Source organism: Rhinoderma darwinii, chromosome 8 (assembly GCF_050947455.1).
Source record: "Rhinoderma darwinii isolate aRhiDar2 chromosome 8, aRhiDar2.hap1, whole genome shotgun sequence".
NCBI classification, from domain to species: Eukaryota; Metazoa; Chordata; class Amphibia; order Anura; family Rhinodermatidae; genus Rhinoderma; species Rhinoderma darwinii.
In genome coordinates, this window is record NC_134694.1 from 115,395,548 (window position 1) to 115,422,077 (window position 26,530).

Sequence of the window (26,530 nt, forward strand, 5' to 3'; positions counted from 1 at the left end):
ACCAGCCAAGCCAGGCTGCAATGTTCATAGCTTCCATGGGGTGGCAGACACAGACACAACACGCCATCCTGTGAATACTTTTAATAACTCATCTGCGTGATACAGCGGCCCAACCCCTGCCCTGTGATCGGTGGCAAGAGACCAGGGGTGGAGAGCTTGACACGGTGTGTCCAGGAGAACGTTGCGAGCCATGTCCCTCCAGTGTATAAATAGATGGGGAATATCGATCTCTCAAGCCTTCGCTGCCCCCTTGCCCTGCGCCCGCTGGTATTCTTGCTGCAGTTTCGTAAGGGAAGTGCGTTGTTGATCCGATCGCTGCTCCAAGTCCTTCAGCAAAGTTTCATATCTCTTTCTGTGACAAAGAAATAATGCGGGAAAATGATGATTGACACGTGCATCACAAATAAGCGCTGCGAGAGGGGGGAGGGGGGAGCACGTTATGTGGTATTCACAGGAATCCCAATCACTCCATGCAGAAAACCACCTAAAAATGGCAGTTGTCTCCTTAGTGGAGGATGACCTCATGTCACTGTATACAGTTGACCGCAGACGTGAGATCGTGGCCTATGTCCAGCGGATCCCTCAGACTATGACCGGTTCCCTTAACAATCCAATGTCGGAGATGGCAATGGCAGGAAGAGCTGCCCCCGAGGAGGAAATCCAGTGGCATTTTTTTTTCATACCCCTTTACCACGTAGCTGAATAGTTTGGGCTTTTTCTGCATTTTATCTATTCACAGCCTCTACTCACATCTCTCCATTGATATACTGCAGCCGCTTGACCACCGTGGACTTCGCTTCTTCTAAATCTTGTTTTACCAGGACCGGCCCGATGAGTTTATACACTGTGTTACTGTCATCCAGCAGAGCCAGCTCCTGAAATAGTACAATATAATATAAGAGAATACAAGCAGTTCATCACAATCCCCCTCCCATCTCCAAAGCTGCTGTAATGCTAAAATGGAGAGAACAATGAATATTTCTGATTACAATATGAGAAGACACGGGCACAGGGGCAGTTCAGTGACGGGCCCTGGGAATGTACCCACAATACAATCTAATAATTCACTTATGGGGAAAGTCTGGCAGACATTTCAGTTTTTGTACCACAGCTGCCTCGTGAAGGGACAAATCTGCTTTCCTATCCCCCCAATGGAGACCACCCAACTTGCCATTCCTGCACCCCCTACATATAATGGGGACAACTCAACTTGTATTCCCAAGAATTGCATTTCCAATAGGATCATTTATTTGCTTTTCCACATTTAACAAAGACCATTTAGTTAAAAAGAATCTGTCGCCAAATTTAACAACCACTAATATAATGACTATATAAGTGAAAAGACCCGGATTCAGAATGCGTTATTTGGCTGATGCCCCACAATTGTCCCATGCGCTGAAGCACCGAGGAGTCTTCTCAATGATTTAGCACAGTTTAGAAGTACTATGTATGTCAATTGGCAGAGCCAAACCCTGCCCATCCTCTATGATTGGTAGAAGCACGGCCGCCGTTACCCGCCGTCCTTCAGGTAATCCCACCCATGCGCGGTATTGGTTTTGATCAGAACTCCCCTTAATTAGCCCTGGCCCTGTGATTCCCCCAGCAGGTGCTCTGTAGTCTCCTGGTACAATGTGGCGAGCTGAGCAGCGTGTGCCGCGGGCCAACAGAATAAATATATCAATAGTCAAGAAGCAGGGCAGAGAAGAGCGGCATAGTGGGTGGGTAATTTCTTAAAGCGCATAAAGCACTGGCACACTTTGCGGGATTATTGCGGGGGGGGGGGGGGGGGGGCCGGGAGTTGCAATATAAAAATCCGGACACATCCGAAATCAGCGTCTTTTAACCAATGCGGTTTGTGGGGGGTAAAACTTGCGGACAGATTATTTTTGAAGAGGTTGTATGAGATTGTGTGAGCCCCTCTGACTCCCAGGAAACAACACCCATGGACCGAGCCTTCCTTCTGATCTCATACAAACCCTTTGAATAGAGGATAAGGCCCCGTGCACACGACCGTAAAAATCGCCAGTAATTGCGGACCCATTCACTTCTATTGTCCACGGACACCTTCCCGTTTATTTACAGGTAGGTGTCCGGGCCGTAGCAGTGCACCGCAAATATATTACATGTCCTCTCTTCTGCTTTTTACAGACCGTTGGAAGAGAATATGGACACCACATAAATAAGACTCCTCCTGTCTCCACCTTACAGTAAATGTGTCACTGCGGAGCTGCACAAAGTCCATGGAGGAAATGACTGAAACACAACAAACTCCCCACACAGGAATATCCAACAAAAACAGGAAACCCAGCAAGGGAAAGACCTGAGTGCGGGATTGTTCTGCATCCGCCAACTCAGTGTGTTTAGACAGTAAATAAATTATAAAAACCTCATTATAGAAAGATAAACCCTATGGGGGGAGTTTATTAAGCCTGTCGTTTCATACACCAGCCTTAATAGAAAGAAAAAGCAAACTCCGACACATTTATGAAGAGCCGAAATTGTCACACGCGGGGCAAATGTGGCACCACGACCGTCGGCGTTTGTCACTCGTTCCCCCACTTCATCCATAAAAAACAAACAAAAACACACATACGCTCCTCATCACTCCAGCGCGGCTCTTACAAGGTCCTGGTGCGGAGCAGCGTCAGTACCTTATATGTGATACAGCACAGCAACGTCACCAGTGCTGCGTGGCATACAACGTCGCTGCCAATCCTCAGTACATTGTATGAGCCATGTCATACTGAGGGGACCCGGAGGGGAAAAGAGGAGCGGTGAGTATAATATATTTTTTGGGCATCTGGGTATGTGCCTTTCTATAATTACAACCATCGTAAGCTGTTTTTGGAAGACCGTCATCTTAAAGGGGATGTCTGGATTAGAAAACCAATTTTCAGATACCCTACTAAAGAGTTCTCATTCCTCCATTCAAGAGCATCATCTATTAGCCAGAGCGGCGACAAAGAGCGTCTCTCACTCTGGGGAACCGACTCTTATGTGCCTAACGCGGACAGCTCATTGATTTCTATGTGAAGTCTGTAATGCCTCATTTCCCCTGTGGTGGCGCTGTAGAGAAATTGAACACTAGCTGACAAGTTTCCCCACAGATCACAGCTGATCGCTGGGGCCCAGCAGCAGGACACCCTGTAATCAGCTTATTGTGTTCTTACAAAAAGGTATTGTCCAAAGCGGACATTGATGGCAGGCACAAAGTGATTACATGAGGTTTGCACGTCACCACAGTTATTACATTTAGTTCCCTAATACAGATATAGTAAGAGATAGGTGGCCAGAAAAAAAACTATATTCCCAGAAGCCCTCTGGGACCATGCTGGCCACTATATTTAATGCAGCTTATGCGATGTAGACTGGCCATGGATCTCCGCTAATGGTCCCTAGATTACACCATCGGCATCTTCTGGTTTACTTATCATGTGTATGGACAAATAACAAGTAGAGTCTGGTGCTTGAGCATCCTGGCCACATACCCCTTACCAGGATGCATAATAATGTATAATTTTCCCCATTTTGTATTCACTGACTGTCAGCAGAGATCTTGAAAACAGGGAGGAGATAAAAGACAAAGTATATTAGAAAGTTTCAGAACTTTCCTCATTGTGGATCACAAGGCCGTGGGATCATTTCACTCACCTCCTTCACAATGTTGTTCTCGGTGAGCTGAGCTTCCAGTTTCTGTCGGGCAGACATGCCGCTGCTGATATCTGGAGATAGAGAATGTTAAATAGTTAATTACGTTCTCTAGGATAAGGCCCCATATGCACACGAACGTGCTTTTGCGGCCGCAATTCCCCCGAAAATCCACTAGAGAATTGCGGCCCCATTCATTTCTATAGGCCCATGCACACGACCATGGTTTCCACGGTCCGTGCATGGCCCAGGAGCCCGGACCGCAGAAAGAACGGGCCTGTCTTATTATGGCCGTGTTCAGGGTCATAGAAAATATTGGAAGGTCCACGATTTATGGGCGGCTCGCGGGTGATACTCCGCAGCCGGCCAACTCGAAAATCACGGCCATGCACATGGCTACGGTTGTGTGCATGAGGCCTTAAAGGATATGTCTACCTTTCCAACCATGTTTTCAAAGCTCATATGCACGAAAAGAAACAAAAAAAACATATTGCAACTTTGCAAACTCTCGGTTGAAAATCTCCTACACTTCGTGTATACAGCTCCTATGCAGACCTATGTGTGTACACGGTTACAGGCTATAAACAAACCTTGTGTGCAGTCAAATCCTACAGTTATTCGTTACGCCACTCCCTGGTCTACTGTCTGTATGTTTGCAATACATAGGGGACAAGTAAAAGGGAGTGTAACATCTCCATGGTTACAGACTACAAACAAACCCTGTGTAGTCTGATCCTGCAGCCATGCTCCTTCCATCTGCCACTTTGTTCTTGCTAACCTACATACAATAAGGGAGAGAGGGAGTGGAGTAACACAGGACTGGAGGACCAAACTACACAGGATCTGTTTGTAGTCTGTTGCTATGGAGACACATAGGTTTACATGGAAGCTGTATACAAAAAAAATAAATAATTGAAAACTATTTGCAAAGTTGCTTCCTTTTTTTTTTCCCAATTCACTGATTAAAAACATTGGTTGCAAAGAATACATGCCATTTAAATTATTATTTTTTATAAGCCATCAGCTGCAGTAAAAAAATGAGAATGTGCTTTATGCTTAAAAGGGTTTATCCCAGTGGTTTACATGCACGTAGCAGGTAACCCCTGCGGCCAAATCAGAGGGCTCAGCGGGGCTCACTGAAGACTAATCTTACTTCTGGCATAATGTCAAAAATACATCATGTGACCGCTAAGCCCTCTGATTGGCTGCAGCTGTCACATGCATGTAAACAACCACCAGGTGTGTCGCTGGATCACCAGGGGAAAGGATAGGTAAGTTTTTTGGTTTATTTATTTAATTTCCAGCACCTAATGAAAAATGTTCACATCCCGGAGAACCCCTTTAATGTCTCTGTTTTGTCATTCATCCCGTTATTATTGGTATCACCACTGGTTGTATTGTCAATTTTCCCAACTGATCTTAAGACTCTATTCACACGACAGGGTCCGAGTGTCAGCCAATAAAAACGGCGGTTTTGGTTAGTTTTTCTCTGCCATTTTGCTTCCGTTCCGGGCCGTGTTTTAGTTTTTAATGGCCGATTTTGACCCGTTTTGCATCAGTTTTTTTTTTCCTCTCCGTTTAGAAAACAGATAAATTTACTGCTGTTCTCGAGATAATAGCAGGGACCGCGCATGCGCGTTACAACAGAACAGCACATACACAGCACGTCAGAAGTGACGTGTCGTATACCCGGAAAAGAATTGAGTGACGTCACCCGTCAAGTACCCCACGGCAGGATCTGGAAACGGGGCCACTTTGGAAAATGTAAGTATATTACAGATGTATTTATATTAATATATTACAATCATTAACACAAAGTCATTTTATCTCGGACACCCCCTTTAATGGAGCTAAAAGTGAAGACGAAGGCGTTACCATATTAGTGATTACCATTCCTGCATCTCTTCTCCCCATAAGATATAAGGCCTTGTTCACAAGGCGTGTATTCAACGCATTTTTTCCGCGTTTTAAGCGCCGAAAAACGCGTAAAAAAACATATGCTTTTAGCTTCCCATTGACAATGGGAAAACACATTGTAGTGCATATGACGGTTTGTTTTTTTTTTTTTATGCGCGACCGTTTAAAGACCTCGTCGTGTAGAAAAAGAAGCATCGGGTCAATTCCTGGTGCGTAAAACGCACCAAAAACGCGCCCAATTCCCATAGTCAATGGCAGTCCTAATTACGCGTTAAAAAACACACTGAAAACGCGTCAAAAACCGCATAAAAAACGCCTGTGCTTTCAAAAGCGCTTTGCAAAAACGTTAGCATTTTTTATGAGTTTACACGTCGGGTTTTTTTTAGCGCCGTGCGAACAAGGCCTTACAGTGAACGCCATGTAATAGATGTCACATCGACAAACACACGTGTGGCCCCCCTCCACGTGGCGGGGATATGACTGGTTTTACCTTTCTGCACCTGCTGGTATTTGGTGACCTCGCTCTGCAGCTTCTCCTGTAACTGGGACGCCATCTCTGTGCAAAATAAAGGAAAAATGGAACCGAATTACATTGTATAGAAATATAGCACAATTTTAAGAATCCGGCAACCAAAATCCTGCTGGACCATCGGGTCGGAGTTGATTATATTCTACATTGTGATGTTCAGTGCAGATTCCACAACAATTTACAGTACAATGCAGGTGGGTGGGGATTTTGAAAACCCATCTACATGTAACGGAGAGAATCTCTGCAGATTTTGTTGCAGAAATCATTCGCCCCGTCAGAGTTTACCTAATGGGAAAATATAACATTTCTTGACGACTGATAAATTCTCCAGCAAACTGTGCAGATTGTATTGTCTGGATACAGGCGCTGTGTTACTCTGAAGATTTAGTGGATATGGCCTGCCCTGCCCATCATATCCATACCCCCCTACCATCCCCTGGCAGGGGCCACACTGATCATGTCTAATCTACATTCACACGAACATAGCCCACCAAGGATTTGAGAAACTGCCATTTTCCATGTCCGAGGTGGACGCGTTGTCACAGATCCCCCACAGACTCGTGTCTATAGAGGGATGCGTCACACGCAGGAAAATAGGACATGTCCTATTTTTCAGCAGACTGTTCACACGCTCCGTTGAGACAACGGTCATGTGAACGGCCCCATTGAAATACATGGGTCCGTGTGACGGCCGTTGTTTAAACGAGATTGGCGTCCGTGTGAATGGGCCCTTAGCCCCAGAATAGACGTGGTGGAAAAACTTTGCAGCAAATCTGTTGCGGATTTTAAAATTTTCAATGCAAAATCCACAATAAAATCTGCAGCACAACCCCGACATCCACACAGACCTTCTGTCAGCTATGGAAGCAGTTACCGGGGCCGGCGCTGACATGGGGCGGCTGTGTGTGTGGGGGGGGGGGGGACACTGACATGTGGGCGGTTGTGTGTGTGTGTGTGTGAGGGGGGGGTGACGCTGACATGGGGGCGGTTGTGTGTGTGTGAGGGGGGGGTGACGCTGACATGTGGGCGGTTGTGTGTGTGTGAGGGGGGGGTGACGCTGACATGGGGGCGGTTGTGTGTGGGGGGGGACGCTGACATGTGGGCGGTTGTGTGTGTGTGAGGGGGGGGGGTGACGCTGACATGGGGGCGGTTGTGTGTGGGGGGGGGGGACGCTGACATGTGGGCGGTTGTGTGTGTGTGAGGGGGGGGTGACGCTGACATGGGGGCGGTTGTGTGTGGGGGGGGACGCTGACATGTGGGCGGTTGTGTGTGTGTGAGGGGGGGGGGTGACGCTGACATGGGGGCGGTTGTGTGTGGGGGGGGGGGGACGCTGACATGTGGGCGGTTGTGTGTGTGTGTGAGGGGGGGGTGACGCTGACATGTGGGCGGTTGTGTGTGTGTGAGGGGGGGGGGTGACGCTGACATGGGGGCGGTCGTGTGTGGGGGGCCGATGCTGACATGTGGGCGGTTAAGGGGGGCTGACGCTGTCATGGGGGAAGCTGCCGGGGCATCACTGTCATGGGGTCCCTAATTCAGTGAACAGAACAGAACTGCGCTGGATTCGGTACTTCTAGGGGAGAGCTCAGTCTGATATACTGTATGTGATGGGGCACTGTATTAATCCTCCTGGGGGGTCACGTGGCCGTCACTGTCGCGGTGGGTAAGGGGACACATGTAGTAAATCTGTCATTGGCGTTCTCTGGACCTGTTCCTATTTTTATTTTGGAAATTAAGAATAAGGAGCTGCTGCAGGAAGTTGTGGCTCTGTCCCTACATGTAATACTGTAATATATATATATATATCGTGGAGTATTTCTAAGAGAAGATCGTTTTGTGTGGCATGCTGGGATATGTAGTTCCACAGCTCTGTATTACTGCACCCTACCGCTTATCTCCCCCTGAACTGTAGCTTTAGACCTGACCGCACATTACAAACATCTGCACCCGGTGACTACGATGCGTTATATTACCGTGACTCTGTACAGAAGCGTGCCGTCCTTAACCCGGAAACAGTTTCCTATTTCCGCCTTCAGTGGTTACCATGGCGATATGTTAACCCCACCCGAGTGTCAGGATGGCTTCGCGCAACTTTATTGTACAGAAGCATGTGAACAAGGGACAGAGTGCGGTATATGGGCACTGATCTCGAGGACAGGTGAGCCAACCGCGACCCCGCTCCCCCCCTCATGTCTGCACCCCACACAGCTCCACCGTCACCCCGTTACCGCCTGTCTCCTCCATTCTTCTCATTTATCCTTCCACTTCCTCCTTATGTCTCCCCCGCCTTCTCCTCACATTCTCTCATTACGGTTTCTATTCTATTTATTATCGTCCATTATTTTTATGACATTCTGTTATTTCTATTATACGTTGGTCGTATTAAAAATTGCCCATCATTTATATTATTTTATTTAATTCTGGTTTGGGTCAATAATGAAAATGACAAAACGCCAAAATAGTCCAGTAAATCCTGCGTTTCCTATATAATACGTCATTTTATAGTGTCCGTCCAGTTCGTTTCTCGCGTCCGATCTTGGAGCGGGATGTTGCTTAGTAACAGAAGTCGCAGCCGATGGGTGACACCTCGCGAGCTCCGTGCTCTTGTGGAGATCCAGAGTTGTCACTCACATCCAGTAGACGGGTTGGTGCCACGTGTTCATTCATTCCACCAGACCTTGCGCCGGATTCTCAATTTTTTTATTTTTTTTAAGGTACACCCTTGGGAAAACTGATATACTGTGTTATGCCTATTGCAGGACTTGAAGGGGCGGAGCCTGACACAGGGATTCTCTAGTGCAGGGGTCTCAAGCACGCGGCCCCTGGGGCTGTCATCTGCGGCCCGCGGGACACAGAGCCGCTAGTATCGGCTCTGCTCCGAGACTCTGAAATTCCCTGACATCGCTGCCCATATATGGACAGTGAGTCAGGGTCTTCCCCAGAGCGGAGTCCCGGGCAGAGCTCTATTATCGGCTCTGCTCCGGGACTCTGGGGAAGCCGCTGACATCGCTGTCCATACATCGCCAGAGCAGGAGTCCCAGTGATGTCAGGAGAACAGCTGGAGTCACAGGAAGAGCCTACTAGCGCTATGCCTGGGACTCCAGCTCTGGGCAAGCCCCTGACATCACTGCGGCAGCACCCACAGAGGGCACTGCGGCACTATCTAAAAAGGGGCTGCCCAATCTTGACGTGTGCTAACTGAGCCGCCGGACTGCATTTAGCCACACTTAAACTGGAAAGCTGGATTGTTGAAATAAGCACATGGAGAAATCTCTCAAATTTTAAACCTAGCGCTATTATTATATTAATGTAGTATTATTATTATAGTAATGTAGTGTTATAGTAGTTCAAATAACTAATTGATTAACAATAATTTTGTATTGTATCAAATTTGAAAGTAATGCGGCCCGTCAACTTCCCATTTTTTCTATATGCGGCCCACTTACCCGGCCGAGTTTGAGACCCCTGCTCTAATGGATCAGTTTTCCCCTGGAGTATTCCTTTAATGGCGCGGTATTGGTGAGAGCTGGTGATTCCGGTTTGGATTGCAGTTTAATTTAAAGGACATTTTCTAAAATGAAAACCAAAATGGACACTGTTTTTGAACCTGCGTAACGATGTCTCATCCTCATGTGAATGGCGGGCAATAGACACGGGACCCCGAGACTGGTGGCTCGGCATATTACAGTTTATTTTTTTAGTACTACTTTAACTAGGCCTGAGGGGTGAGGTAGTGGATGCGCCCACTGAGAGGCCCCTAAAATGAATGGGGGAGAGATAGCAAAACTGGTGCAAATGAAAAGTGGAGTAGTTACCCATGGCAACCAATCAGGTTGCTGCTTTAATTTTCCAAAAGGCCTCTGAAAAATGAGGTGGAGTCTGATTGGTTGCCAAGGGCAACTACTCCACTTTCCCTTTGCACCAGTTTTGATCTATCTCCTCCACGGAGTCCTCCTATAACCTGGAGTGGTCTCAGCTTTTACAAAACTACAGCTCCGAGAATGCCTTAACAGCCTGCATGCTGGGAGTTGTAGTTTCGCAACAGCTGGAAAGCCAGAAGCTGGAGACTACAGTTTTATAGTGTGCGGAGGAAAGCAGAATGTCATGGAAGGAACCCGGGGCCACATACGAGGTGCATGGATTTTTTTATGTTATTTATGCCCCCTCCCCCAATACTTCATTGCAGCAGCCCCCCTAATTTCACCGCTTGCTGTGTCTGCTGAATTACACCCTGTTGTTCTTGGCGGGTCTGATGGAGGATTCCAGAACTATTTGTGAACCTTCTTCTGCATCAGAACCTTGAATTACTATATTCTGCTGTGAGAGTCATTACAGGGCGTTGTCCCAGAGCAATGAGTCCATGCAGCACATTCCAGCCTTAGGCCCTGTTCACACAGTTTTTTTGCAGGCAGAAAAAATAAAATAAATCAGCCTCCGAATTTTGAGGTATTTTGAGACAGATTGTGAACTGCCTGCACGTATCTTTGCGCTGCGTTTTTCGCCTGCGGCCATTGAAGCTAATGTAAGAACAGACTTTTTTTCGTCCAAAAGCCGTCCGGGGAAAAAAACGCCTCTACCTCCCTTTGAAATCAATGAGGGGCTATTTCGGCCGGTTTTTGACACCGATTGCGATTTGGTTTCCTTGTCAAAATCAGCGCCATCAAACTCTGTGTGGACTGACCCTCGGAGGTTTCTGGTTTTATGTAAATAAAGTTTATTGTATATTCTGTAAAATATAATAAGTACAAGAAAAATGTATCTGCCTGCAGCCCAGATGGTTTTATTACAGAGGATTCTCGAGACTGGATACAAGTGTAACAAACCCTCAGCTGTGAGGAGTATTAGGCCTTGTTCACATGGTGTGTATTCGACGCGTTTTATGTGCCGAAAAACGCGTCAAAAACGCATGCTTTAAGCTTTCCATTGACAAACGAAAATGCATTGTAGCGCATACAACGCAGGGTTTTTTATTCTCGCGTGTTTAAAAAGTGTGTCGTGTAAAAAAAGAAGCATCAGGTCAATTCTTGGTGCCGAAAACGCGCCTAATTCCCGTAGTCAATGGGAGTCCTAATTACGCACCCAAAAAATGCGTCAAAACACCTTCACACCGTGTTTTTTTTAGCGTTGTGTGAACAAGACCTTTGATACTTACAGGGTTTCGGCTTGGTTCCTATGGACTGACAGCAAGCAGAGATTGATGAGGATTTGACACACACAAGTCTACATATACTAAGACGGACATTTCATACACCAGTCCTTCCCAGTGGGACGCTAGATTAAGATTCAATATTTTATTAAGAGTTGCACGTCTCTTAATAAATTAGTAGCGTCTTCTGATGTCCGCGCAACTGACTTTGAAGCCTACGACAGCTCCGAGCTGTGTAAAATTCACGCCACTTTCTTGCGTAATAGTTGAAAAATCTGTCAGGCTTCGGTGGTCCTACCTCCTTTTTAAGCCGTGCCCCTTTATAAAAATGGCGGACACAGTGCAAAAGTCGCAAAGTTTATCGCAAAACAGCCGTGCGCCTAAAATTGGCTCTTATTTTCCGGCACAATAGCAGCGAAAAACCTAATAAATAAGGGCCAAAGTACGTTAGAAAGTAGTAGAACTTATAAAATAATTAAGTTTAATTAACATAAAACCAGACAATTTGTAAAAACTCTGTCCCTAATGGAGAAGAAGGGGGGACAACATCTTATTTTCTTATAATTTAATACTTTGATGTGAGCAAAACTGCTGTTCCCTGGTGCACAATGCACGGAGATCATATATAGATGGGGCGTTCCTCAGCAGCACAGATTATTTCAGGAGAGGAATGTGCTGATCGGGAGGGGGGGGGGTGGACTGACCTCTTGTGAGGTCAGCGAGGACGGACCTGCTCGTATCTTCTATCACACTGGTGCAGACTAAAGTGTTTGCGCCTTCTCCATCCTGGTTTCTAAGATGCCGTGACTTACTACTTATTCCTGTTTTTCAGCGATGTGTAACAGAATCCTCATCGTATGGCTGCGTCATCACAGGACGGCCGCGTGAGACCCCAGGACGGCCGCGTGAGACCCCAGGACGGCCGCGTGAGACCCCAGGACTGTGATAGCATGAGGCAGAGGAGTCTGGATGTATCTTGGGGCTATGCGATCACTGGATGGTAGTTTTTTGTACCCAGAACTGATGAAGGCTTCTTAGTTGGAGGATTTGATCTTCTACCTCAACCGCACTTGGGGGGCAGTAATATTTTTTTTTTGCGGTCATCATGCTCCCATTTGCTGCCGCGCGCCTCCGTTTTCTCCTCATCCACCGCCGCCGCTGGCCACTTATACTCCTTCTAGTCTCTCTGTTATTTTTTTTCAGTATTTCGGGGTACCTTGAAGAATTTCTTTCTGGGTTTCTTTCCATCTTTTCCTCCACACCTTCTCACGTGTCTTCCCCGCGAGTCTTGAACGTTCCCATCCCCCCTTTCCTGCTATCTCCTGTGAACGCCTGCTCCACTCCCCCATTTCTGCTCATCTTAGTGACCAGCGCACCTTCCCACAGAGACCGGAGGGATGCGATCCGTCAGACATGGGGGAGTCTCGCTTCTTCCACTGACTCGGCTTCGCTCACCCTCTTTGTCCTGGCTGTACCGAAGTCGTCAGAAGAAAAGGCGGCTTTGATGCACGAGGCGGTGACTCACCGGGACATCATTCAAGCCAACTTCACCGACTCTTACCGAAATCTGACACTGAAAACGATCACAGGGCTGACGTGGGCATTGGAAAAATGCAGAGGGGCCCAGTACCTGCTCAAGACCGATGATGATGTTTTTGTCAACACAATGTTTTTGACACAGTTCTTAAGGAAGGCAAATGGTCCCCAGTACATGGGGCGGCTGCACTGGCACGTGAGCCCGTCCAGGGAGCCAGACAACCGTCACTACGTACCGCAGGAAATATATGGGGGTAACTATTTTCCACCCTATTGCAGTGGCACCGGCTATATATTGTCTCGTGAAGCTGCTGGACACATCTTGGAGCAGGTCCGGAGTGGCCCATGGCTGGCAGTGGAGGATGTGTATGTTGGTATCTTGGCCCAGGCAGCTGGCATCGCTCCACGACACGTTGCAAGAATAGCAGGATCCATGGCAGTGCCGCACAGCACCTGCTGCTATCGCACCATGTTCACCTCTCATGGACTGACCCCAAAGGGCATGCAGGAGGCTTGGAAAATGCTGAAGGAGGCAGCGAATCACTGGTGCCCCTCAGTGGTTTTGCTCTATTGTAAATTATTTGGGCAATTGTTGGAAAAGGGAGAAGATGGGGTACACTGAGGAGTAATACTTCCATTGTAATGAGTAGAAGAGTCCCGAGGTCCAGCACCAGCAGTCGTTTCTCGGCACATTGCAGTAGCCAGTGCTCTGCAGTAAGAGGACCTGTACTCTGCTTGTAATGATATCGATAGTGAATCCGCTCCACACTACATTTTATTTGCTCACATTTCAGAAATACTTCCATAAATTGGGGTTTTATAATCCTACAGTGTTTGCTGTTGATGCAGGAATAGCTGCGGGCGCTCGTAATGATGCACCAGAATTTACACATGCAATTAAAGGAACACGCAGCATAAATTATGCCTCAGCTATGTCGGATTCAAACGGCAGGTAAAATAAAATAAAAAAATCAGGACATGCTGCATTGGAGCTCCCCGGCTCAGGTCAGGTTGCTTTATGTACATAGTTATTTTCCCCTTGAAGCAATGCCGCCTTATACCTCCATACATATGACACACCGCACCGTGTATAGAATCCACAGGAGAGACTCTGAAATCTGAGGTATATGGAGGTACAGTAGAGGCAGCGATTTGGGGAATAAATGTATAGAAGGGAATTGCTTACAACACAAATCGTAACATGCTGAAGTGATGAATGGTAATAGTGCAGCGCCCCCATGTGGCGTAAAGACTTATTACAGAACAATATAGCTGGGAGGATAAGAGCAAAATATAAGACCAGACATGTAAATCTTTCCCCAGGAGAAGACATTTAAAGGGAGACTCCTGTAGAATTATTAAAATGTGTAGCCACCCTGGATGAATGGTATTATTCATTTATAAGACTACAGTTGACTAGAAATATACCCAACCCTGATCCTCCGAGCAGAAGCCGCTGCTTCACGTGTCACTTTGTAATTAAACATGAGCCACTTATTATTGGGGGTGTGGGGAGAAGTTGTCTCTTATCTGTGTATTGTAACTACTGATAATGGGGATTGTACGGACCTTTTATACGGTTTGTGACGTCGTTCTATTATCCTGGTAATATTCGTGTTGTGTGACTTTGATGTACAGAGTATTTGTTAGTCTTAACAATAAAAAAAGTCCACATTTTATTTGTTCCCAAGTTTTTTTTTTGTTTTTTTTTTTTAAAACCGAGGCTGATGAATGATAACTATGAAACATATATACAGTCAGGGTAGTAGGGGGGTGTGACGTGGAGCGCGCCCCTCTATCAGATCTCCCGACATAAAGGACACAATTCCTTTTGGAGATTAATGGCCTAAGATAACCTCTTTCCCACTTTGTCCATACACAGTAACACTTATACGGCGCGGTCACTTCTTGAATCTGTCCAGGGTTGACCTCTGGCCCTGTTGGACATTCGTTGCGTCGCTTTCGTTCTTCGCCTTCGCCTTCTCCTTCTCTCTTTCTTGCAAATGTTGCCATCTCTCCACCTGTCAGAGGAGAATGACAGCAAAGTTATATAGAAGTAGAAAGTTACCACCAGAGGGGTGCACGCCTCCACAGAACCTGGTCCACGGTCCCCAATATCAGGCAAACAAAAATGGACAAGGAGGCAGCACGTCCAAAAATGTAACAGCCTTTAATACCCGTGCAACGTTTCAGTCCACCAGGACCTTTCTCAAGCATAGAAAAAAACACATCAAAATCCAAATATTTAAGGACTCGCAGAATCAATTAACAATAAAGCAGTGACCAAGTAAAAAACATTAAATACGTCAAATATTACAAATAGTTCATTTACAAGTTACAGGCATGAATGCGGGCAAAAACTGTGTGTATATATATATATATATATATATATATACACACACACACACACACACACACACACACACACACACACACACACACACACACACACACAGTGAAGGAAATAAGTATTTGATCCCTTGCTGATTTTGTAAGTTTGCCCACTGTCAAAGTCATGAATAGTCTAGAATTTTTAGGCTAGGTTAATTTTACTAGTGAGAGATAGATTATATATAAAAAACAAAACAGAAAATCACATTGTCAAAATGATATATATTTATTTGCATTGTGCACAGAGAAATAAGTATGTGACCCCCGACCAACCATTAAGAGTTCAGCCTCCTCCAGACCAGTTACACTCTCCAAATCAACTTGGTGCCTGCATTATAGACAGCTCTTACATGGTCACCTGTATAAAAGACTCCTGTCCACAGACTCAATGATCAGTCTGACTCTAACCTCTACAACATGGGCAAGACCAAAGAGCTTTCTAAGGATGTCAGGGACAAGATCATAGACCTGCACAAGGCTGGAATGGGCTACAAAACCATAAGTAAGACGCTGGGTGAGAAGGAGACAACTGTTGGTGCAATAGTAAGAAAATGGAAGACATACAAAATGACGGTCAATCGACATCGATCTGGGGCTCCATGCAAAATCTCACCTCGTGGGGTATCCTTGATCCTGAGGAAGGTGAGAGCTCAGCCGAAAACTACACAGGGGGGACTTGTTAATGATCTCAAGGCAGCTGGGACCACAGTCACCAAGAAAACCATTGGTAACACATTACGCCGTAATGGATTAAAATCCTGCAGTGCCCGCAAGGTCCCCCTGCTCAAGAAGGCACATGAACAGGCCCGTCTGAAGTTTGCAAATGAACATCTGGATGATTCTGAGAGTGATTGGGAGAAGGTGCTGTGGTCCGATGAGACTAAAATTGAGCTCTTTGGCATTAACTCAACTCGCCGTGTTTGGAGGAAGAGAAATGCTGCCTATGACCCAAAGAACACCGTCCCCACTGTCAAGCATGGAGGTGGAAACATTATGTTTTGGGGGTGTTTCTCTGCTAAGGGCACAGGACTACTTCACCGCATCAATGGGAGAATGGATGGAGCCATGTACCGTCAAATCCTGAGTGACAACCTCCTTCCCTCCACCAGGACATTAAAAATGGCTCGTGGCTGGGTCTTCCAGCACGACAATGACCCGAAACATACAGCCAAGGCAACAAAGGAGTGGCTCAAAAAGAAGCACATTAAGGTCATGGAGTGGCCTAGCCAGTCTCCAGACCTTAATCCCATCGAAAACTTATGGAGGGAACTGAAGATCCGAGTTGCCAAGCGACAGCCTCGAAATCGTAATGATTTACAGATGATCTGCAAAGAGGAGTGGGCCAAAATTCCATCTAACATGTGTGCAAACCTCATCATCAACTACAAAAAACGTCTTACTGCTGTGCTTGCCAACAAGGGTTTTGCCACCAAGTATTAAGTCTTGTTTGCCAAAGGGATCAAATACTTATTTCTCTGTGCACAATGCAAATAAATATATATAATTTTGACAATGTGATTTTCTGTTTTTTTTTAAATATAATCTATCTCTCACTGGTAAAATTAACCTAGCCTAAAAATTGTAGGCTGTTCATGTCTTTGACAGTGGGCAAACTTACAAAATCAGCAAGGGATTAAATACTTATTTCCTTCACTGTATATACACAATTTAATCAGGGACTGGCACAGACAATAAGCAGTCCAGATATAAACCGTGAATTAATTGTTATTAGATCACCCAGGTGTATATATTAAAAAAGGAATTACGTACGGTCATTTGTAGAGGGTGGAAGGACGTACTCCTCGTGTGTTTTTTGGCGTCCCTGTATATCAGCTGCGCGTGTCCCACATGTGAGTGAGAGACATGTCTAATCAGTGAGTGTGTGCCGTAAGCCCGCGAGATTACGCTAAGTAATTTTCGCGCATGCGTGGCCAATCAATGACACTCGCGGCGGCCATTTTGAAAGATGGCAAGAGGATCATCCAAGTGTTGGCAAACTCATTATCCCAGATTGGCTGCAAAGCCACACCAAGGAAAATCACACTACAGGATCAATTTCACATCATAGAATAGAAGAGGAGGGGAATACAGGGAAGGAAAGAACAATGGGAACTTAAATGAATCCCACTACTCTGCATGCCTATAGGTCAAGGGATGCTGCATATAGACTGATGTATAAACATCCAGATAGGATGTTGATATAGAAATTTGATCATATCCTTATGTATAAAAATCTATATAGTTATCCCCAAATACTCCTTTATAGCAATATAATTCCTGTAGTGTGATTTTCCTTGGTGTGGCTTTGCAGCCAATCAGGGATAACAAGTTTGCCAACACTTGGATGATCCTATTGCCATCTTTCAAGATGGCCGCCGCAAGAGTCATTGATTGGCCGCGCATGCGCGAGAATTACTTAGCGTAATCTCGCGGGATTTCGGCACACACTCACTGATTAGAAAGGTCTCTCACTCACATGTGGGACAAGCGCAGCTGATATACAGGGACGCCGAAAACACACGAGGAGTACGTCCTTCCACCCTCTACAAATGACAGTACGTAATTCCTTTTTTAATATATACACCTGGGTGATCTAATAACAATTAATTCACCGTTTATATCTGGACTGCTCATTGTCTGTGCCAGTCCCTGATTAAATTCTATATATACACAGTTTTCACCCGCATTCATGCCTGTAACTTGTAAATGAACTATTTGATGCACGTATTTAATGTTTTTTACTTGATCACTGCTTTGTTAATTGACTCTGCGAGTCCTTAAATATTTGGATTTTGATGTGTTTTACTATGCGCGAGAAAGGTCCTGGTGGACTGAAACGTTGCACGGGTGATTAAAGGCGGTTACATTTTTGGAAGTGCTGCCACCTTGTCCATTTTTGTTAGCAAAGTTATATAGACACGAAATACAACTCAACAGTAGCGGTCATGTGGGAATACCTAAAATATGACATACTAAAGAGGGTTCTGCGGCCAGGACACCTTTTAGGGTAGTCCCGAAGGAGCTGCCCTACTATCACTGGGGTCCCAGCTGTCGGAAGCCCCCGGCATTCAGCTGTTACCGCTACCGGACGCGGCAGTCCCTTACACATTTATAATAGGGGGCCAAGCCAAATCCCCCAGAGTAGGAGCTTCTCTTTCCAGCGGTTCTCTGCTCTGGCTAATAGAAAGGGGTGAAAAGCAAGGACACCCTTTTACTTCCATCTGCCCTAATAGGACATATGGACCGTGATTGTCCTGATGGTAAAACCACAAGTGCAGTAAATAGGGAAAAACAAAAATGGATGTCATCTGTGGCCGATAATGCAATATCGCTGCTACATCACACTCACCCTCTTCTCTACATCAGCCACTTTACTCTTGCGTTTCAGCACATTCCCAGTGGAACTCCGTCCTTTTTGTTTATGTCGAGGAACAAAGAGAGTCTTCGCATAAGGATCAAAACCCTGAGGAAAAAGAGACAATGTAAGAGATGGCTGAAGGAAGTGTCTAGTTTACTGCGGCCACCAAGAAGTGGGAGAAAAAAACAAAAGTTCTATAACAGGGACTCTCAAGGATATTAGTGGCCGTGTGTCATCATCTGGACAGTCCGGAGGGAGAATGCGCCTTTAAAAAAAACAATTCTACCATAACTACTCAAACACAATTGGCATGTATTTAGAAGTATTGTAGAGGTACGTACGAATACAAGGCCCCGAGAGCATGGAGACTTGGTGTAGTCACCCGTGGGCGGCCTCGTCCGTTACTATGCAGCAGCACAACCCAGTATCAGAACGTACAGTATATATATAATAGGCAACTCCCTGCGCCGTGAGGAAGATAAAACAAGGTCTTCTTACCATCCGTTCCGCTAGTTCCTTGCGCTTCTGTTCCAGAGTGATGACATCGACCTCTCCAAGCTGAGTGGGATCCAAAGTGATGAGCTCAGGCTGAATCTGAAGGACAAGGAGGGACGTCATGATCAGTCAGCCAAGCCCGAAACCCCCGGTATACAAACTTTCCAACGCAATTATGACCCCAAAAAACAAAATCACCACAGAACACAGGTCTTCTCCCTGTCCCCAGACGTTACCTTTTCCAGTAGAGCTTTGACCTCCCATTCTTGTCGCTGCTTCTTGGTCTCATATGGGTTACATTCCAGACCATCGAAGTTCGCTTCACCCGCACCTGTCGGAAGATTGATGAGGATTCTTAGGATGGAAGGGACAGAATGTGGGGAGGGAAGACAAAGCCACGTGATAAAGACGAAAGAAAATCATAGAGGTGACTGACCTGGCACAATCATACTGGTGAATCCACCGCCATGGCCAATACCCAGCACGTCTTCATAGGGGCAGAACTGCAGCCCATGGATCGGCGCTTTCACAGACACACACATGTACGGAGACCGTGGAGCAGTGAGGTGCGCGTCCTTATAAACCTGAGTAAATAACCACATTCCAGAATTATAGCTCAAAAGCAGACGAGATCTGGACTGAGCCCGACAAGGCACAACCAACAGGTTCATAATCATCGCAACAAGGACAAATCTTAGACAAGATCTTCAGTTGCAATGACGGGACTCAAAAAAAACAAACAAGGAAGGATCGTCCAGTTTGTGGTTTGTTCTGTGCCGTGTTATGGAGGTGCAATCTGGACAATAAAGTAGCAAGATGGGAAACGCATTGATTTCTTAGAATTTTGGTGTTGGAGAAGACGACAGATAAGAAGAACGAACGGGTCAATCCTTGACCAGGTCAAGACCAACATTCCTCTTAAAGAGTCTCTGTCACCACATTATAAGTGTCCTATCTTCTACATATGGAGATGGGCGCTGTAATGTAGGTGACAGCAGTGTTTTTTATTTTTTTAGAAAAATTATCTGTTTTCACATTAGAAGCGATTTTAGCTTTATGCTAATTAGTTTCTTAATGCCCAACTGGACGTGTTTTTACTTTAGACCAAGTGGGCGTTGTGGAGAGGAGTGTACGACGCTGACCAATCAGTGACCAATCAGCGTCATACACTTCTCTCCATTCATTTAGTCAGCGCATAGTGACACTGCGTTGTTCGCTGTCTTATACTGACATATTAATGTTACTTAAGTGTTTAGACCATGAATAGACATTCCTTCCAGTCAGGACGCGATGTTTATTCACAATCCCGGCACTTCGTTAACAGAGCAAAGCGTAATCTCGCGAGATCTCGCTGTAAATGACAGGTTACAGCGAGATTACGCATTGCTCTGCTGTAAGTACCAAACAAACATTAACGAAGTGCCGGGATTGTGAATAGACATCGCGTCCTGACTGGAAGGAATGTCTATTCATGGTCTAAACCAGGGGTGGGCAAACTTTTTGACTCGCGGGCCACAATGGGTTCTAAAATTTGACAGAGGGGCCGGGCCAGGAGCATTTGGAGGGAGTGTTTGGGCCGGATATACTAAAGCATTAAATGTAGTGTGTGCAAACCTCATAGCACAGTAAGAACACTACAACCCAATTTATTAACTGTCTTTCAAATGTGAAAAATAGCCCTTATCAGTTAATAAATTTGTCTCAAGGAATATGCAAGATATGGCATTTACATACTATTTCGCAGATACTGGGAGAAGGAAATGTAAATAGATTAAAATAACATACGCACTGTGATTTATCAAGAAAAAAGTTCTGTTGACTCTGTAAATTAGCTGCCAACCTCTGAGCAGTAGCCGCCCGTTCTTGTGTTGACTGCTTGCTAGCATAGTTTGCATGCTTCGTGGCAAAGTGACGGCTGATATTGTACTCTTTGAAAACCGAAGGGCTTAATGGTGACGTGAAACGAAGTGAAAATTAAAGTGAAATAAAGAGAAATACGCGCCACATGAACAACGGTCAATGTGTTTTGAGTGCGCCATCTATTGGGAAAACGTGGGCATTGCAGGGAAAGGGGAAAAAAAAGGAGGTTTTTACTATTATTTGGACAAGTTCGGCGGGCCGGATTAAAAAGCCTAACGGGCCGTATGTGGCCCGCGGGCCGTAGTTTGCCCATGTCTGGTCTAAACACTTCAGTAACGTTAATGTGTCAGTATAAGACAGCGAACAACGCAGTGTCACTATGCGCTGACTAAATGAATGGAGAGGAGTGCATGATGCTGATTGGTCAGTATCATACACTCCTCTGTACAACGCCCACTTGGTCTAAAGTAAAAATATGCCCACTTGGTCTAAAGTAAAAACACGCCCACTTGGGCATTAAGAAACTAATTAGCATAAAGCTAAAATCGCTCCTAACGTGGTGAAAACAGATCGTTTTTCTAAATAAAAAGCATTACGGTCACCTACATTACAGCGCTGATCTCCTTATGTAGAAGACAGGACACTTATAATGTGGTGACCGAGACTCTTTAAAACTTCAGCCCTGACATTTGTGCTTCATCTTATTCTGGGAAGTCCCGGCTCATTGGAAAAGACAATTCTGCTCATAAAAGGTAAAAGCAGAAGAGGAAGCCCGGCAACAAGGCAAAACAGAGAATTTCAAAAATCATGAACACATCATTGAGGAATTTGAAGACAAAACACAAGAAAAGACATGAGAAGTAGAATTCATATGGGCAGTGACGGCACTTATATGGGTATTCCTTACTCAGACATTTATGGCATATCCAGAAGATATAAACGTCTTATAGCGTTCTGCCGATAGGGACAACCTAGGCCAGGTGGACATCTGCTGATCCAGCCACTTATTTAATGGTGAAGTGCACAGATCTCTCCATTCAAGTCTATGGGAGTTACAGAAAGAGCCAAACAAGCTCCTGTGGATATGACAAATATCTAAGATAGGAGATCCCCTCTTATAGCAGTGATCACTGTACCTGCACTATATTGCCAGTTCCTGCCGCCAGCAGCCCTCTATGACTATGGCACAGTGACCCCGCACCAAGAGGTAGAAGACATGTCGTCAGAGGACGGTAATTGCGAAGGTCATAGATGGTCAACTTCCTGTCTGTGCCTGAAGACGCCATGTACCTGTCCACGGAATACAGAAATATATGTCAGGAGCCGGAGTAAGGGGAGAGGGTTATCAGGAAAACAAGCCGCCGCCGCCGCCACCTACATGCCGGTCTTGTCAATGCTCAGGGCCCGGACTGCCCCATTGTGACACAACATCTTAACTAGAGGCTCCTTCATTGTAGGACTCCAGAGAGAGACGGTCCCTGTGAAAAGAAAAGACCATAATGACGTCCAGGGCATCGCAGATCAGCGACCATCATCAGATCGACGCGATGTGAATATTAGGAGCGTCTGAGACAATGATGGGTAATTGTGGATAAGGGGCACATAAGGAGATCATCTGCAACTCTAACCCTTTCGCTGCCATGCAAAATTTCACACATTAAACTAGAATTAAAAAAAAATAAAAAATCATATTCCCCATACCCGTACGTTTTCTAAAAGTAAAAACCTGGCACATTGTGAAAATGCCACCCAGCACTTCACTCATGGGTGCGTTCATGCAATTTGGCATCAAAGTGTAAGATTGTGGCTAATAGTCTGAGGCAACACCTTCTAGATATATATATATATATATATATATATAAACTCTGCACATCCCAAACTTTTATATGTCACATCTCACAGCGCCACTTCTGCCCATTGGTTGCGTCCGGTATTGTAGTTCAGTTTTACCGTAGCGAATGAGATTGAGCTTCCATACCACACACAACCTGTGGACAGGGGTGGCGCTGTTTGTGACGTAAATACCATTGTGATGACCCAGGTGGATGACGGCATTATGAGGGTTTTGACACATCACATTCAGTCTCCCGGCTTTCACGCAAGTAGCTGCAATCTCCTTTCCGACAGACACGTCCAAGTACTGCAGGAAGCCTTTGGAGCTCTGGAAAGAAAGAGGGGTGCAGCAATAAGATAAACTAGAAAGCAGGAATGAAATACTGCAGAAACTGGGGGAGACCGCTGCTCTGACTACTATGGTCACCCCAGCCCTGCACACAATACAAGATGGCCTCATAAAAAAGTGAATATTTCTTCATTTCAATGAGTCGAACTACAGTTTTTCCGGAAGTAGTGATGACGACGACGACATTCTAATTCATGTAGAGGGACTTGGGCGTTCTTCTCCAAGGTCATGAAATCAAAAAAGGTTTTACGTACATAGAGTGAATTCCAAAATGTTACCTACTTTGAGTACCAATTTCTTACCATTATTTATTTATTTTTTTAAAGGGGTTGTCCACTGGGTAAGTCATCAGTGTATGATCAGTCCGACACCCGCGCTGATCAGATGGCTCCGGTCAGGGAATAGCGGCCGAGCGAATAGGAACAGAGCTGCAGCACGGCCGCTATGCAGTGTACGGAGCCAACTGCTTCCGGCTCCGTACACTGCATACTGTGCAATGGCATCCGGCGCCCGCAGGCAGCCGGAGCACCCGATCATGCGGGGTCCGAGTGTCCGACCCGCAGCGATCATACACTGCCTGGATAATACACAGTTTTTCGGTAGTGGAAAACCCCTTTTAGGATCTCTGATTACTGTAAGTGAATGGATACATTGTTTACATCTAGCGTCTGCAAAGCTTTCCTAATCATATCCAGCGGACACAGGTGCAAGACTCGTTACAGTGTATCAGAGCTCTCGTAATGAGAGAAGCACCTATGTAAACAGCACATGGTCCGGGCCATATCTCAGCCTCTGATTGCAAAAGGATAAATGTTTCCATGCACTGACAGCAAGCAAATATCTTGAAAATAGTGGGGGGTAATGAAACAAAGTATATTAGAAAGCTGCAGAGCATTTCATTATACAGGGATTACACTTTATTTCCATCAATCTGCATGAAGTCTCAAGAAAACCCAAGTTGGGACAATAAGGACGTCCTGAATGCTCGTGACACTTACACACGTGGCCAGCAGGAAGTGATACGGTAGGAACTCCATCCGCAAGACATCATTAAACTTCTTAATACAATGCAGCTCCACCCCAAGATTGTCATAGATATACAGCCACTTCTTCTGAGCCACAGCGAACATAGAATGAGTGTGCAGCCACCTCCAGGAGAAGAAAAGACAGCACTAAGGGAGAGAAACTACTGAGCAGAAGCTAGAGGTCACAGTTCAAGCTACGAGAACGGCATTTAAAGGGGTATACCCCAGAAACATATATCATATATAATACCTACACGTCCTATTCTTATCTTATAACCATACAACGCACCATTTTGTATCAGGTCCAACAAATATTTATCAATCAATAAAGATTTGTTGAAATCACAATTCACAACCACGTTTTTTACCGCCATTTACGCTCTGCTTCATGTCGTGTGCAGCCTCAGCTTAATGGTAAAAATACTTTAAAAGGTTTCATGATCTGGAGAAAGTTACCGGACATCATTGACGGTTTCCATCACATTCATCTCACTGTGAAGTTTCTTAGTATGCCAATCCATGGAGGCAACGTGACCCCGCTGCCCTGCCAGGAGGAGGTGCCTGAGGGAGGGAGACGGGGAGTTATTACGATCACTTCTTTATTGTAACAAGACAACAGCTCCAGTCAGAACATACAGACAAGGAGAATGAGAGTTGAAGTCCGCGCCCGCTCACCTTCCATTCCGAGAGTAGTGGGCTCTGTAAGGACCAAACTGGTTGAGGACGAGGTTAAAATGCTGCAAATTAAACAGATGAAGATGTAAGAAAGTGATTGCTGCCTCCTCCGGATTAGTTGAGACTTCGGACTGGTTCTTCACCTTTGACGCGCTGGTAATGTCCACCACCTCGGCTATGTCCTGCTGGGTTATAGTGCTCGTGTCCTCCCCTTCATCGCCAACCAGAAACCTGCAAACAGATAACAGTACAAGAAGAGGCGGCACGGGATACATAACCCGGATTTTACCTCCACGGATGTGTTCAGCGGCTTATCTCCCCCTCTAAGGAAAAAACACGCGCGTTCCCCCAGAATCAACTTCTCTGTGCGTGTCCTGACATTATCCCATCTTACCGTGGGATTCCATACTTGCATCTCGATACGTTTCAAATACAAAGTGCTATTAGTTTCTAACATCTGCCTCGTTTTGTTTTTCCCTCGCCCGGATCTCACTGCTGCAGTAACGCATAGATCGCGCTTGCTCTGAGGTTTCAATGGCAGCACCGAAAGACTAATGGGGCATGGACTTTCTGTAATGCGACCTCCCCTCATAAGAACACATTTATAAGAGTGAGGGTCATAGGTCAGGAAGTCCATGCACAGAAAAGTGGGCAACTATGACAACTCCAGAGCCAGCGCAATATTCCTGTGCGGCAAAGAGATCGAGAGAAAGTGAGAACAGCAAAACAGGGTGGAGATCTTCAATTGAAAAGAGGATCTGTCACTAGTTTAGTAATTCCCTATCTCCTATCACACTGATAATGATGGGGAAGATTGTGTCCCAAAAAGTTTATTATTTGAAAAGTTATGCGCTTTTTTGTTAAATATGTAAATGAGCCTATACTAGACAAGGGGGAGGTAACAGCAGCGATTCTCCGGAGGTGGAGCCTCCTCACAGCCTCTGACACTGTCCTATCAGCATGAAGCTGCTTCACACAGTGTGAGAGGCTGAGGCTGGAGGGAAGGGGGATCACTGCAAAACAGCCATATCTCGGGCTGCGGACCACCTAGAACAGATCCTAATCTTTCATATGCCAACAGCAGTTCTATCTGTGACACGACCGGAGATATCACCAGTTGAATACACAGTCAGGAATGGACGCTGTATACTATATGATCACGCTGTGTTGCTGGGCTGGGAAGAGGAGAACTGTATGATGATTGGGCAGTGTCAAACAGAAAACATTACACCAGGGAAAGGAAAGAGTAACGTCTTATTTGGCAAGTATAGCCACATTAGCATATTTAGAAACATGCTCATAACTTTGCAAATAATAAAAGTTTTTTTGAGAAAAAACTAAAAAAAACTGAAGTTATCAGCATCATAGCGCCTGTTAGTTAGGAGATAGGGAATTAATAAACCAGTGACATGTGCTCGTTAACTTACTAGGTGTCGTTACATAACCGCTGAAGACATAACCTGGTCTGTATCCAGCTCACTGCTATATGTAATGACGTTTCTGCTGTTCCTCACCCTTCCTCCTCCGGCAGTAACAGATCGTGACTCGCCGCCTGCCCCAGCGCACTCTGCACATTGCTCTCCTCCCGCCTGTAACGCTTCTGGCCACGTAACATTGTCATACCCTGAAACACACAGGATTATATGTGAGAATGGACGGACTACGTACACTACATCATGCCCAAAACCGCATCTCATCAGCATAGACAAAGTTCACTGACAAAGCTTAAAGAGGCTGTCACCAGTTTATTAGTGCCCTATCTCCTACCTAA

At 45.7% G+C, this 26,530-nt stretch overlaps 3 protein-coding genes across 4 annotated transcripts in view; 1 reads left to right on the top strand and 2 right to left on the bottom strand.

Annotated features, from left to right (window-relative positions):
• Window positions 1-66: 66 nt before the first annotated feature.
• Window positions 67-8,169, bottom strand: PFDN6 (prefoldin subunit 6). Of its 2 annotated transcripts, none has more exons than XM_075836509.1 (5): window positions 8,065-8,169; window positions 6,056-6,121; window positions 3,652-3,722; window positions 751-875; window positions 67-352 (listed from the first exon to the last, which is right to left on the bottom strand). In XM_075836509.1, the coding sequence occupies exons 2-5, from the start codon at window positions 6,117-6,119 to the stop codon at window positions 232-234; spliced, it is 381 nt and encodes a 126-aa protein (XP_075692624.1). In that variant the 5' UTR covers window positions 6,120-6,121; window positions 8,065-8,169; the 3' UTR covers window positions 67-231. The 2 variants fall into 2 exon arrangements, with proteins under 2 accessions (XP_075692624.1, XP_075692625.1); XM_075836510.1 differs by lacking the exon at window positions 8,065-8,169 and adding an exon at window positions 7,980-8,050.
• B3GALT4 (beta-1,3-galactosyltransferase 4) lies at window positions 8,126-14,452 on the top strand. The gene is made up of 2 exons (XM_075836500.1): window positions 8,126-8,249; window positions 12,070-14,452. Exon 2 carries the CDS (start codon window positions 12,343-12,345, stop codon window positions 13,393-13,395), a length of 1,053 nt encoding a protein of 350 aa, XP_075692615.1. The 5' UTR covers window positions 8,126-8,249; window positions 12,070-12,342; the 3' UTR covers window positions 13,396-14,452.
• WDR46 (WD repeat domain 46) overlaps window positions 13,552-26,530 on the bottom strand; it is a 17,658-nt gene continuing 4,679 nt past the window's right edge. Inside the window, exons 4-16 of the mRNA XM_075836492.1 lie at window positions 26,274-26,383; window positions 24,903-24,990; window positions 24,760-24,821; window positions 24,541-24,645; window positions 24,058-24,208; window positions 22,903-23,038; window positions 22,256-22,355; window positions 22,014-22,167; window positions 19,454-19,601; window positions 19,254-19,348; window positions 19,021-19,116; window positions 18,514-18,627; window positions 13,552-14,794 (exon numbers count right to left, since the gene is read on the bottom strand). Of these exons, the coding sequence (XP_075692607.1) occupies window positions 14,675-14,794; window positions 18,514-18,627; window positions 19,021-19,116; window positions 19,254-19,348; window positions 19,454-19,601; window positions 22,014-22,167; window positions 22,256-22,355; window positions 22,903-23,038; window positions 24,058-24,208; window positions 24,541-24,645; window positions 24,760-24,821; window positions 24,903-24,990; window positions 26,274-26,383 (1,479 nt within the window). The 3' untranslated portion in view covers window positions 13,552-14,674. The remainder of the gene's footprint in view (window positions 14,795-18,513; window positions 18,628-19,020; window positions 19,117-19,253; window positions 19,349-19,453; window positions 19,602-22,013; window positions 22,168-22,255; window positions 22,356-22,902; window positions 23,039-24,057; window positions 24,209-24,540; window positions 24,646-24,759; window positions 24,822-24,902; window positions 24,991-26,273; window positions 26,384-26,530) is intronic.

Excerpts from the sequence above, each read along its gene's own strand:
- B3GALT4 (XM_075836500.1), top strand. The coding sequence starts at position 12,343 with ATGCTCCCATTTGCTGCCGCGCGCCTCCGTTTTCTCCTCATCCACCGC.
- PFDN6 (XM_075836509.1), bottom strand. The coding sequence starts at position 6,119 with ATGGCGTCCCAGTTACAGGAGAAGCTGCAGAGCGAGGTCACCAAATAC. Across the intron at positions 876-3,651 it reads AGAACAACATTGTGAAGGAG|GAGCTGGCTCTGCTGGATGA; the intron begins GTGAGTGAAATG and ends GTACTATTTCAG. Across the intron at positions 353-750 it reads CAGTATATCAATGGAGAGAT|AAAGAGATATGAAACTTTGC; the intron begins GTGAGTAGAGGC and ends TCTTTGTCACAG.